The sequence below is a fragment of the Ranitomeya imitator genome, chromosome 5, assembly GCF_032444005.1.
Source record: "Ranitomeya imitator isolate aRanImi1 chromosome 5, aRanImi1.pri, whole genome shotgun sequence".
Classification (NCBI taxonomy): Eukaryota; Metazoa; Chordata; class Amphibia; order Anura; family Dendrobatidae; genus Ranitomeya; species Ranitomeya imitator.
The window spans coordinates 563,675,227-563,690,315 of NC_091286.1; the positions used below are offsets into that span (position 1 = coordinate 563,675,227).

A 15,089-nucleotide genomic window follows, 5' to 3' on the forward strand; every position below is an offset into this window, starting at 1 on the left:
ACATTTTTTGTGTACGTCGTAAAATCAGCAGGGTCCATCGCTGACCGTCAAAAAACGGAACCCAGCAACAGACTACGTTTTTTGAAAGTGAGCATGCCTGGAAGGATTTCCATTCAGGGGAAAATCTCTCTATCAGGTTTTTACAATCTGCACAGGATCCATCTTTTCAACATTTTGACGGATTGTGACCGATTGTAAAAAAACGGAAGTGTGAAAGAGGCCGGAGGGTTTGAGCAGATGACCGTATTATCAGCCGGTGAGCTCCTTGGCCAGTTCTTTTGACTTCATGATTCTCATTTGGTCTGACATGCACTGTGAGCTGTGAGGTCTTATATAGACAGGTGTGTGCCTTTCCAAATCAAGTCCTATCAGTTTAATTAAGCACAGCTGGACTCCAATGAAGGAGTAGAACCATCTCAAGGAGGATCACAAGGAAATGGACAGCGTGGGACTTAAATATGAGGGTCTGAGCAAAGGGTCTGAATACTTATGACCATGTGATATTTCATTTTTCTTTTTTAATAAATTTGCAAAAATTTCGACATTTCTGTTTTTTTTTTCAGTCAACATAGGGTGCAGAGTGTACATTAACTCCTTAAGCCCCAAGGGTGTTTTAAAAGGTAATAACCGGGCCAATTTTTACAATTCTGACCACTGTCCCTTTATGAGGTTATAACTCTGGAAAGCTTCAACGGATCTCTGTGATTCTGACAATGTTTTCTTGTGTTTTTATTGTGGTAAAATTTCTTTGATATTACCTGCGTTAATTTGTGAAAAAAATGGAAATTTGGTGAAAATTTCGCAATTTTCCAACTTTTAATTTTTATGCCCTTAAATCACAGAGATATGTCACACAAAATACTTAATAAGTAACATTTCCCACATGTCTACTTTACATCAACGCAATTTTGAAACCAAATGTTTTTTGTTAGGGAGTTATAAGGGTTAAAAGTTGACCAGCAATTTCTCATTTTTACAACACCATTTTTTTTAGGGACCACATCACATATGAAGTCATTTTGAGGGGTCTATATGATAGAAAATAACCAAGTGTGACACCATTCTAAAAACTGCACCCCTCAAGGTGCTCAAAACCACATTGAAGAAGTGTATTAACCCTTCAGATGTTTCACAGGAATTTTTGGAATGTTTACAAAAAAATTAATATTTACCTTTTTTTCACAAAAAATTTACTTCAGCTCCAATTTGTTTATTTTACCAAGGGTAACAGTAGAAAATGGACTCCAAAAGTTGTTGTACAATTTGTCCTGAGTACGCCGATACCCAATATGTGGGGGTAAACCACTGTTTGGGCGCATGGCAGAGCTCGGAAGGGAAGGAGCGCTATTTGACTTTTCAATGCAAAATTGACTGGAATTGAGATGGGACGCCATGTTGCGTCTGGAGAGCCCCTGATGTGCCTAAACATTGAAACCCCCCACAAGTGACACCATTTGGAAAGTAAACCCCCTAAGGAACTTATCTAGATGTGTGGTGAGCACTTTGACCCACCAAGTGCTTCACAGAAGTTTATAATGCATAGCCGTAAAAATAAAAAATCATATTTTTTCACAAAAATGATCTTTTCGCCCCCAATTTTTTATTTTCCCAAGGGTAAGAGAAGAAATTGTACCCCAAAAGTTGTTGTGCAATTTGTCCTGAGTACGCTGATACCCCATATGTGGGGGTAAACCACTGTTTGGGCGCATAGCAGAGCTCGGAAGGGAAGGAGCGCTATTTGACTTTTCAATGCAAAATTGACTGGAATTGAGATGGTACACCATGTTGCGTTTGGAGAGCCTCTGATGTGCCTAAACATTGAAACCCCCCAGAAGTGACACCATTTTGGAAAGTAGACCCCCTAAGGAACTTATCTAGATGTGTTGTGAGAGCTTTGAACCCCCAAGTGTTTCACTACAGTTTATAACGCAGAGCCGTGAAAATAAAAAATCATTTTTTTCCACAAAAATTATTCTTTAGCCCCCAGTTTTGCATTTTTCCAAGGGCAACAGGAGAAATTGGACCACAAAAGTTGTTGTCCAATTTATCCTGAGTACGCTGATACCCCATATGTGGGGGGAACCACCATTTGGGCGCATGGGAGGGCTCAGAGAGGAAGGAGGGCCATTTGGAATGCAGACTTAAGATGGATTGGTCAGCAGGTGTCACGTTGCATTTGCAGAGCCCCTGATGTACCTAAACAGTAGAACCCCCCCACAAGTGACCCCATATTGAAAACTAGACCCCCCAAGGAACTTATCTAGATGTGTTGTGAGAACTTTGAACCCCCAAGTGTTTCACTACAGTTTATAACGCAGAGCCGTGAAAATAAAAAAAAATTTTCCCACAAAAATGTTTTTTTAGCCCCCCAAATTTTTATTTTCCCAAGGGTAACAAGAGAAATTGGACCCCAAAAGTTGTTGTCCAATTTGTCCTGAGTACGCTGATGCCCATATGCTGGGGTAAACCCCTGTTTGGGCGCACGGGATAGCTCAGAAGGGAAGGAGCACTGTTTTACTTTTTCAACGCAGAATTGGAAATTGGCTGGAATTGAGATCGGACGCCATGTCGCGTTTGGAGAGCCCGGATGTGCCTAAACAGTGCAAAACCCCAATTGTAACTGAAACCCTAATCCAAACACACCCCTAACCACAATACACACCTAACCCCAATCTCAACCCTAACCACACCCCTAACTCCAACACACCCCTAACCCTAATCCCAACCATAACCCTAACCACACCCCTAACCCTGACACACCCCTAACTCTAATCCCAACCGTAAATGTAATCCAAACCCTAACTTTAGCCCCAACCCTAACTGTAGCCCTGACCCTAACTGTAGCCCCAGTCCTAACTTTAGCCCCAACCCTAACCCTAACTTTATCCCCAGCCCTAACCCTAACTTTAGCCCCAACCCTAAGGCTGCCTTCACACTATCAGTATTTGGTCAGTATTTTACATCAGTATTTTTAAGTCAAAACCAGGAGTGGGTGATAAATACAGAAGTGGTGCATATGTTTCTATTATACTTTTCCTCTGATTGTTCCACTCCTGGTTTTGGCTTACAAATACTGATGTAAAATACTGACCAAATACTGCTAGTGTTACGGCAGCCTAACTGTAGCCCCAACCCCAGCCCCAATCCTAGCCCCAACCCTAACCGGAAAATGGAAATAAATACATTTTTTTAATTTCATTATTTTTCCCTAACTAAGGGGGTCATGAAGGGGGGTTTGATTTACTTTTATAGCAGGTTTTTTAGCGGATTTTTATGTTTGGCAACTGTCACACACTAAAAGACGCTTTTTATTGCAAAAAATAGTTTTTGCGTCTCCACATTTTGAGAGCTATAATTTTTCCATATCTTGGTCCACAAAGTCATGTGAGGTCTTGTTTTTTGCGGGACGAGTTGACGTTTTTATTGTTAACATTGTTGGGCACGTGACATTTTTTGATCACTTTTTATTCCGATTTTTGTGAGACAGAATGACCAAAAACCAGCTATTCATGAATTTCTTTTGTGGGGTCGTTTATACCGTTCCATGTTTGGTAAAAATGATAAAGCAGTTTTATTCTTCGGGTCAGCACGATTACAGCGATACCTCATTTATATCTTTTTTAGGTTTTGGCGCTTTTATACGATAAAAACTATTTTATAGAAAAAATAATTATATTTGCATCGCTTTATTCTGAGGACTATAAATTTATTTTTTTGCTGATGTTGCTGTATGGCGGCTCGTTTTTTGCGGGGCAAGATGACATTTTCAGCGGTACCATGGTTATTTATATCCATCTTTTTGATCGCGTGTTATTTCACTTTTTGTTCGGCGGTATGATAATAAAGCCTTTTTTTTGCCTCGTTTTTTTTTGTTTTGTTTTTTTTTATGGTGTTCACTGAAGGGGTTAACTAGTGAGACAGCTTTATAGGTTGGGTCGTTACGGACGTGGCGATACTAAATATGTGTACCTCTATTGTTTTTTTATATTATTTAGATAAAGAAATGTATTTATGGGAACAATATTTTTTTTCTTTATTATTATTATTATTTTTTTACACATTTAAATATATATTTTTTACATTATCACGTTTTCCCAGGGGGGGACATCACTATATAGTGACAGATCGCTGATCTGACGTGCACTGCTCCAGGCTTACAGGCGCCTGCTCTGAGCAGGCGCTTGTAAGCCACCTCCCTGCAGGACCCGGAAGTAGCCCCGCGGCCATTTTGGAACCGAGGCCTGCAGGGAGGAGACGCTCGGTACAAGATGAGCACATCGCCTTGTACCGAGGGACTCAGGGAAGCCCGCAGGGAGCCCCCTCCCTGCGCGATGCTTCCCTATGCCCCCGGAACGCTGCGATCATGTTTGATTTCAGTGTTCCGGGAGTTAATGTGCACATAGTGCCGGATGTCAGCTGCGATAGTCAGCTGACACCCGGCCGCGATCGGCCATGCTCCCCCCGTGAGCGCGGCCGATTGCATATGACGTACTATCCCATCACTGGCAATTAAGTCCCAGGTCACCTCGACGGGATAGTATGTCATATGGGATTAAGGGGTTAATGAGAAAAACAAATGAACCTTTTTGAATTTACCAAATGGCTGCAAAGAAACAAAGAGTGAAAAATTTAAAGGTGACTGAATACTTTCTGTACCCACTGTATGTCCAGTCATGATAGATTACAATGCAACACCATATGGAATCATTACATGAATGATCTAAAAGGGCAGAGTAGCCTGAGCGAATGCACCAGCCATGATAAAGTAGGGGCAGGCTTAGCTTGAAATGAGCCATTCATCCAGCATGTAATACAACTTATTTATTTTACTCACTTACTGTATATAGCGGCATCATATTCCTCAGCAAATTACACACATTATCATCACTGTCCCCATAGGGGCTCACAATCGACATTCCCTATCAGTATGTCTTTGGAATGTGGGAGGAAGCCAGAGAACCTGGAGGAAACCCACACAAACACGGGGATAACATACAAACTCCTTGCAGATGTTGTCCTTGGTGGGATTTGAACCCAGGACCCCATCGCTGCTCGAATAACATGTTCTAGTCCCTGCGGCTGCATGTCTTGCGGCTGTTAGGTAATCCCTGCATGTGTTGCAGCTGTCAAACAGCAGTGAGACATGCAGCCGTGGGGACCAGAACATAATGTTCGAGCACGCTGTAGACACGCGGTTAGCACCAGAGCGTGCTCAGATAACACCTTAACGAAGCACGTTTGCTCATCACTAGCTAACCACTGAGCATCCTGGGCTGCGGCTACACGGTCACTTTGGCCAAAGATTTCTCTACGCCACTGCTACATTGCAGCATAATGGAAGTAAATGGAGTTGCACTGTAACCTACAAGGTGAGCATCTGTGACCAGCAAAAATATCTAACTGGTTCCAACATGCAACTTGAACTGAAGAAATCATTAGATGCAATCTCAAGGTCTCCCCTTACCCAAAGTGTTCAATTTTCTGCCACTGGTTGTAACCGACTGACCATAGGGTTCAATGCTAGTTGTGTACAACTGCAATCTGCAAGTAAGGCTACTTTCACACTTGCGTCATGTGGCCTCCGTCGCAATGCGTCGTTTTGGGAAAAAAACGCATCCTGCAAATGTGCCCGCAGGATGCGTTTTTTTCCCCATAGACTTGTATTGCTGACGGATCGCGACGTATGGCCATATGTCGCGTCTGTCGTGCACTTGATGCGTCGTGTTTTGGCGGACCGTCGTATCGAAAAAACGTTCAAGGGAATGTTTTTTCGTACGTCGGATCCTGCGTTTCCTACCGCGCATGCCCGGGCGGAACGCCGCCCCCTCCTCCCCGGGACTTTACAATGGGCAGCAGATGCGTTGAAATACTGCGTCCGCTGCCCACGTTGTGCTGAATTTTCACAACGTCCGTCGGTACGTCGCACCAACGCATTGTGAGGGCCCCGTACCGACGCAAGTGTGAAAGAAGCCCAACATGTCTACAATCTGACTCTATTTTACTCATATAGCACCATGAATTCCACAGCACTTTACAGACTTCAATATTATTAAAGCAAAATCACAGCTTTAAAATAGACAGAAAGTCGCACGTAATGTTTTTGTCCATACGACCTGTCTGATATTTACTGTCACGTGGAACACGTCGCGTGTCGGCACAGCATAAGGCCTCGTTCAGGCGGCCATGCTGGACATACATGGATAATGGTTTTCACCCATTATAGTTTACGGGGCCGTTCACAGGTCCACGGGTTTTTTTGTGTGTTTGTGCAGAAGAAATGGAGACAAGATCCTTTTTAACGGCATCATTGATAAAAACTACCATTACAAATCTATAGGTCCGTGCAAAGGAGAGGAGACGCTTTGTCATTTATTTATTCATAGGTGAAAAACACTGATGAAACAATGACAACACAAGGGTCAGTATCCGGTCAGTGGGTCGCCAGTGCGTCGGTCAAGCACTGATGGCACACGGAGATTTTTTTTTTTTTTTGCGTACACACAAACTATATGGATGAACAAACACATACCATACACTTACAGGTGCCATACAGGTACCATACACAGACCATACAGGAGCCCATACAGGTACCATACGCATACCATACAGGTGCCATACACAGACCATACGCATACCATACAGGTGCCATACAGGTACCATACACATACCATACAGGAGCCCATACAGGTGCCATACACAGACCATACAGGAGCCCATACAGGTACCATACGCATACCATACAGGTGCCATACACAGACCATACAGGAGCCCATACAGGTACCATACGCATACCATACAGGTGCCATACAGGTACCATACACATACCATACAGGTACCATACAGGTGCCATACACAGACCATACAGGAGCCCATACAGGTACCATACGCATACCATACAGGTGCCATACAGGTACCATACAAGTACCATACAGGTGCCATACACAGACCATACAGGAGCCCATACAGGTACCATACGCATACCATACAGGTGCCATACAGGTACCATACACATACCATACAGGTGCCATACAGGTACCATACACATACCATACAAGTACCATACAGGTGCCATACACAGACCATACAGGAGCCCATACAGGTACCATACGCATACCATACAGGTGCCATACAGGTACCATACAAGTACCATACAGGTGCCATACACAGACCATACAGGAGCCCATACAGGTACCATATGCATACCATACAGGTGCCATACAGGTACCATACACATACCATACATACAGGTGCCATACAGCCAGGAGCCCTTACGCGTACCATACAGGTGCCCATACGCGTACCATACAGGAGCCATACGCATACCATACAGGTGCCATACGCATACCATACAGGTACCATACAGGAGCCCATACAGGTGCCATACGCATACCATACAGGTACCATACAGGAGGCCCATACAGGTGCCATACAGCTAGGAGCCCATACGCATACAATACAGGAGCCCAAACGCATACCATACAGGTGCCATACGCGTACCATACAGGAGCCATACGCATACCATACAGGTACCATACAGGAGCCCATACAGGTGCCATACAGCCAGGAGCCCATACGCATACCATACAGGAGCCCAAACGCATACCATACAGGTGCCCATACGCGTACCATACAGGAGCCATACGCATACCATACAGGTACCATACAGGAGGCCCATACAGCCAGGAGCCCATACGCATACCATACAGGAGCCCAAACGCATACCATACAGGTGCCCATACGCGTACCATACAGGAGCCATACGCATACCATACAGGTACCATACAGGAGCCCATACAGGTGCCATACAGCCAGGAGCCCATACGCGTACCATACAGGAGCCCATACGCGTACCATACAGGTGCCCATACGCGTACCATACAGGTGCCCATACGCATACCATACAGATGCCATACACATACCATACAGATGCCATACACATACCATACAGGTGCCATACACATACCATACAGGTGCCCATACACATACCATACAGATGCCATACACATACCATACAGGTGCCATACACATTATTATTATTATTATTATTTATTTATATAGCACCATTGATTCCATGGTGCTGTACATGAGAAGGGGTTACATACAAGTTACAAATATCACATACAGTAAACAAACTAACAATGACGGACTGATACAGAGGGGCGAGGACCCTGCCCTTGCGGGCTTACATTCTACAGGATTATGGGGAAGGAGACAGTAGGTTGAGGGTTGCAGGAGCTCCGGTGTTGGTGAGGCGGTAGCTCCGGTGTTGGTGAGGCGGTAGCTCCGGTGTTGGTGAGGCGGTAGCTTCGTTGGTGATGAGGCAGCAGCGGTGTCAGTGCAGGCTGTAGGCTTTCCTGAAGAGATGAGTTTTCAGGTTCCGTCTGAAGGATCCGACTGTGGTTGATAGTCGGACGTGTTGGGGCAGAGAGTTCCAGAGGATGGGGGATATTCGGGAGAAGTCTTGGAGGCGATTGGATGAGGAGCGAATAAGTGTGGAGGAGAGAAGGAGGTCTTGGGAGGACCGGAGGTCACGTGAGGGAAGATATCGAGAGATTAGTTCAGAGATATATGGAGGAGACAGGTTGTGGATGGCTTTGTAGGTCAGTATTAGTAATTTGAACTGGATACGCTGAGGGAATGGGAGCCAGTGAAGAGATTTGCAGAGGGGGGAAGCGGAGGAGTAGCGAGGAGAGAGATGGATTAGTCGGGCAGCAGAGTTAAGGATGGACTGGAGAGGTGCAAGGGTGTTAGCAGGGAGGCCACAGAAAAGGATGTTGCAGTAGTCAAGGCGGGAAATGATGAGGGCGTGCACAAGCATTTTAGTAGATTGGGGGTTGAGGAAAGGACGGATCCTGGAGATATTTTTGAGCTGGAGGCGACAGGAGGTGGAAAGCGCTTGGACGTGTGGTTTGAAGGACAGGGCAGAGTCGAAGGTTACTCCGAGGCAGCGGACTTCGGGTACAGGGGAAAGCATGATGTCATTGACTGCGATAGATAGGTCAAGTAAGGAAGATTTGTGGGATGGAGGAAAGATGAGGAGTTCAGATTTGTCCACATTGAGTTTGAGGAAGCGAGAGGAGAAGAAAGAGGATATGGCTGATAGGCACTCTGGGATTCTGGACAGCAGAGCGGTGACGTCTGGGCCAGAGAGGTAGATCTGAGTGTCGTCAGCATAGAGGTGGTACTGGAATCCATGGGACTTTATGAGTTGTCCCAAGCCAAGTGTATAGATTGAGAAGAGTAGGGGTCCTAGAACAGAGCCTTGGGGGACTCCAACAGAGAGAGGGTGGGGTGAGGAGGTAGTATGGGAGTGGGAGACGCTGAATGTGCGGTTGGAAAGGTACGAGGCGATCCAGGATAGGGCGAGGTCTTTGATGCCAAAGGAGGAGAGGATCTGTAGTAGGAGGCAGTGGTCAACTGTGTCGAAAGCAGAGGACAGGTCTAGAAGGAGGAGTACAGAGTATTGTCCAGTAGCTTTGGCGGTAAGTAGGTCGTTAGTGATTTTGGTCAGGGCAGTCTCAGTTGAGTGATGGGGGCGGAAACCAGATTGTAGATTGTCGTACAACAAGTTAGATGAGACACATACCATACAGATGCCATACACATACCATACAGGTGCCCATACGCATACCATACAGATGCCATACACATACCATACAGATGCCATACACATACCATACAGGTGCCCATACACATACCATACAGATGCCATACACATACCATACAGGTGCCCATACACATACCATACAGATGCCATACGCATACCATACAGATGCCATACGCATACCATACAGGTGCCCATACACATACCATACAGGTGCCATACACATACCATACAGATGCCATACGCATACCATACAGGTGCCATACGCATACCATACAGGTGCCATACGCATACCATACAGATGCCATACGCATACCATACAGATGCCATACGCATACCATACAGATGCCATACACATACCATACAGGTGCCATACACATACCATACAGGTGCCATACAGATCATCATACCAATGAAACATTGTCTGTTTTTTTCTGAATTAACTTATTGTAACCGTGAACTAGGAGCTCAGGATGAGCTACTTCCCACAAACACACAGGGAAATAATAGGAATAAGTTATATGGCTGTCATGGTGGTGACGTTGCATGCACGGCCGCAGAGTACGCAGCTCTCCTGAAGTCGCCTTATTATGTGCGCACACATCACTGGGCATATTCTTTCATTGTAGCGTACTGCGCCATGGTACACGACGGTGCTGTAGAATATACCATATTAATGACTGCTGTCCGAGGATCAGGTCTATAAATGGTTATCAGTGCAGGAACCCTTACTGACAGCTGTGTGTGACCACACAGGGCACAAGCCTCAGCCTGGCACACAGCTGTCACTGGCAGCACACATATGCCACCTGTGCAACTACAACTCCCAGTGTGCCCGGCTAGGATGCAGCTGTCAGAGCATGCTGGGAGTAGTAGTGCCTGTGCAGAGGCCCCTGTGGCCGCCTCCCCGCCCGCACCTCTCTCCATGGCCTCTGTGCTGCCCGTGTCCCCTCTGATTTCTGCAGCCAGCCACTGCTGTCTCGTCCCCGCCGCCGCCTCTTACCTTCCTCCTGATCTGGCCCGATGTAGACACTTTCCTGCGCAGTTTCTGTGGCTCGGCCTCCGGCTCGCTATCCGATGAATCCTCTGCCGGGACCTCGGGAGCCGTCGCAGCCAGGGAGGCCGCCATCACTGCCAAAAGCCGGGGACATGGACACAGGGACAGCAGCTCCAGGGGACCGGGATCACTATGGGAAGCAGCGACATCTGGCGGCAGCTGCAGCTCGGCAACAGCGACACCTGCCGGCCCGCTCGGTGTAAGCAAGAAAGAGCGAAAGAATCAACGCTCCCATGATGCTCTGCGCGGCTGTGGGTATCTTCCATGTCCTGCCGCAGCTCTGTCCTTTGTAAATAAAGTTTATTGAAAAGAACGCTTTGTATACACCTTGGTAATAGCCGCAAATGTATATTGAAAGTCCTCGAAGCTGAATGTCTGCGCATGCGTGGAGTGGCACCAACACAGAGGTCACTTATCTCGGTCTCATAGAACAGGGGCATGTAGGCGAAGTAGCCAAAGCACCAATACAAGTGGCCCCTATGGAGAACACTGGCAACTGGCTAGCTATACAGGAGAGCTGCAGAATCAGAAAATAGAATACACGTAGAGGGGGAAAAGCCATTACTCATCTATTAACCCCTTCACCACACTACAGATTTTGAGTTTTGATCATTCCTACAGCTGCTAAGAGTTCATTTCCTGCCGATAGCCGGGCTTTCAGTGCATGAGCCGCACAACTTTAGATCACTATTAATTTGCAGGTTAATAATGGGTTTTTTTCACATGACAGGTTACATTTGAGATGTTTATTGATCTGAATCCATGGAAAATGTTAGCGCTATAGAAATAAAAAAAATATATTATTATTCATCAGCTTAAGAAGTATAACTTGTAAAAAATTGTATTTCATGGTAACTCCAATAGAAGAGACACATGTGGCCATAAGCAAACACAAATATACTTGAAAAAGCGGGACCAAGAGAAACAAAACAAATGATTCAATCACAGTACCCCAATAAATCGCATACACCATTTAGCCCAAAAAGTTGAATGTAACATGCAGACAATTGGGTGTGCAAAAAAAAGGACACCTTGTAAAATGTCTTTATTATTTATTATATTATGTCTTCCTGTATAACAAATTCATTGCAGTTATTATAGGAAACAGTATTTGGCCTAGTTCATTTTAAAATAAAAATTATTGATGGATGACAAAATGAGAAATAATCATTTATCTGGATAAAAAAAAAAATGGATGACTTTTTTTTATACGTTATTGTGAACTAAGGTCTAAAGGGGTTGTCCACTACTCGGACAACTCCTTCTAAATCTTTAGGTTCCCCCTTGTAAAAGAATAACACCTATACTCACCTCCGATGCTGGCATTTAAAGCATTTAAAAAGGTCCCTTAGTCTGTTTAAGTAGACTCCACAATCATGGGGAAGACTGCTGACTTGACAGAAGTCAAAAAGGCAGTCACTGACACACTCCACAAAGAGCGTAAGCCACAAAAGATCATTGATAAAGAAGCTGGCTGTTCACACATTGCTGTATCCAAGCATATTAATGGAAAGTTGAGTGGAAGGAAAAAGTGCGGCAGAAAAAGGTGCACAAGCAACTAGAATAACCACAGCCTTGAAAGGATTGTTAAGAAAATGCCATTCAAAAATTTGGGGGAGATTCACAAGGAGCGGACTGCTGCTGGAGTCATTGCTTCAAAAGCCATCACACACAGATGTATCCAGGACATGGGCTACAAGTCTGTTGTGAATTCTGCTCTTGGGCTCCCTCCGGTGGTTGTTGATGGTAATGCAGTTATTCCTGAGCAGCAGTCTTGGACAGGTGTTTCTGCTAATTGCAATTCTGACTGGGGTATTTAGCTGTGCAGGACTCATTAGTCCTTGCCAGTAGTCAATGTTCCTTTGGAAGTGTTGGTCCTCTACCTGGCCTCTCCTGCTTGCTGCCAATTCAGCTAAGATAAGTGTTTGCTTCATTTTCTAGACACACTGCTGTGTGTTTATTTTCTGTGCTTATCTTGTTTCTATTTTGTTCCTGCTAGACTGTGCCTGATGTTTTTCTCAGTCTAGTTGGACTCGCTGGAGTCGCAGATATACTCTTCACATCTTTAGTTAGGTGGTGGAGTTTTTGTATTTTTCTGCTGTGGATATTTTGTAGTGTTTTATGCTGACAACATAGTATCCTGTACTATCCTTTCCTATCTAGGTAGAAGTGGCCTCCTTTGCTTATCCCTGTTTTCTGTCTGCGTGTGTCTTTTCCTCTCCTACTCACAGTCATTATTTGTGGGGGGCTACCTATCCTTTGGGAATCTACTCTGAGGCAAGAGAGTTTTCCTATTTCCATCTTTGGGGATATTTAGTCCTTAGGCTGTGTCGAGGTGTCTAGGTCTGGTTAGGCACACTCCACGGCTGCTTCTAGTTGCGGTGATAGGATCAGTGTTTGCGGTCAGTAAAGTTACCACTGCTCCAGCGAAGGTCTTTTCATGCTGCTCCAAGGCCACCTGATCATAACACAAGTCCTGGATACGTCTACATGGGCTACTATTCCTTGTGTTAAGCTATGACCAATAGACAATGCCAGAAGCGTCTTACCTTGGCCAAGGAGAAAAAGAACTAGACTGTTCCTCAGTGCTACAAGGTGTTTGAGATTAAAGTAAATTTTGCATTTCATTTGGAAACATGCGAAGACAAGTTTAAAAAATGAGTCCGCATGTAGATGGCACCTCACCACACAGAGGTCCCCAGCGCGCGTTTCGGCAGCCGTGCCTTCTTCTAACTCCCCCAGTCACAGCTGCCGAAACCCACGTCAGAGACATTGCATCATGCCATTGCAGAGGTAATTTACACATTAATTCCCCTCGCCATGCTTTATGGGCACTTTCTGATCATCATCCAACACTGAGCATTATTTGCATATTTGTGCAGTGCTTGCTATTGTTCTGATTACTCAAGTTAATGACCGGGCCAACTTTTACAATTCTGACCACTGTCCATTTATGAGGTTATAACTCTGGAACGCTTCAATGAATCCCAGTGATTCTGACAATGTTTTCTCCTGACATATTGTACTTCATGATAGTGGTAAAATATCTTTAATATTACCTGCGCTTATTTGTGAAAAAAACGGAAATTTGGCAAAAATTTTGAAAATTTCGCAATTTTCCAACTTTGAATTTTTATGCAATTAAATCACAGAGATATGTCACAAAAAATACTTAATAAGTAACATTTCCCACATGTCTACTTTACATCAGCACAATTTTGGAACCAAAAATTTTTTTTTGTTAGGGAGTTAGAAGGGTTAAAAGTTGACCAGCAATTTCCCATTTTTACAACACCATTTTTTTTTTAGAGACCACATCTCATTTGAAGTCATTTTGAGAAAATAACCAAATGTGACACCATTCTAAAAACTGCACCTCTCAAGGTGCTCAAAACCACATTCAAGAAGTTTATTAACCCTTCAGGTGTTTCACAGGAATTTTTAGAATGTTTAAATAAAAATGAACATTTAACTTTTTCTCACAAAAAATTTAATTCAGCTCCAATTTGTTTTATTTTACCAAGGGTAACAGGAGAAAATGGACCCCAAATGTTGTTGCACAATTTGTCCTGAGTACGCGGATACCCCATATGTGGGGGTAAACCACTGTTTGGGCGCATGGCAGAGCTCGGAAGCGAAGGAGTGCCATTTGACTTTTCAATGCAAAATTGACTGGAATTGAGATGGGACGCCATGCTGCGTTTGGAGAGCCCCTAATGTGCCTAAACATTGAAACCCCCCACAAGTGACACCATTTTGGAAAGTAGACCCCCTACGGAACTTATCTAGATGTGTGGTGAGGACTTTGACCCATTAAGTGATTCACAGACGTTTATAATGCAGAGCCGTAAAAATAAAAAATCATATTTTTTCACAAAAATGATCTTTTCGCCCCCAATTTTTTATTTTCCCAAGGGTAAGAAAAGAAATTGGACCCCAAAAGTTGTTGTACAATTTGTCCTGAGTATGCTGATACCCCATATGTGGGAGTAAAGCACTGTTTGGCTGCATGGGAGAGCTCGGAAGGGAAGGAGCGCCATTTGACTTTTCAATGCAAAATTGACTGGAATTGAGATGGGACGCCATGTTGCGTTTAGAGAGCCACTGATGTGCCTAAACATTGAAACCCCCCACAAGTCACACCATTTTGGAAAGTAGACCCCCTAAGGAACTCATCTAGCTGTGTTGTGAGAGCTTTGAACCCCCAAGTGTTTCACTACAGTTTATAACACACAGCCGTGAAAATAAATATTTTTTTTTTTCCCACAAAAATTATTTTTTAACCCCAGTTATGTATTTTCTCAAGGGAAACAGGAGAAATTGGACCCCAAAAGTTGTCGTCCAATGTGTCCTGAGTACGCTGATACTCCATATATGGGGGGAACCACCGTTTGAGCGCATGGCAGAGCTCGGAAGGGAAGGAGGGTC

The 15,089-nt window shown here is 44.5% G+C and overlaps 1 protein-coding gene across 4 annotated transcripts in view; it reads right to left on the bottom strand.

Moving 5' to 3' along the window:
• Positions 1-10,937, bottom strand: part of DGKD (diacylglycerol kinase delta) — a 115,948-nt gene extending 105,011 nt beyond the window's left edge. For 2 of the 4 annotated variants that reach the window (XR_011312498.1, XM_069727699.1), the window contains exon 1: positions 10,608-10,796. Coding sequence is in view for 3 of the 4 variants with exons in the window: in XM_069727699.1 (XP_069583800.1) it covers positions 10,608-10,733 (126 nt within the window). In the remaining variant the exon portion in view is untranslated. Of the gene's footprint in view, positions 1-10,607 lie in introns of all 4 variants that reach the window. The other 2 variants (XM_069727698.1, XM_069727700.1) reach the window with 2 other exon arrangements.
• Positions 10,938-15,089: the final 4,152 nt, after the last annotated feature.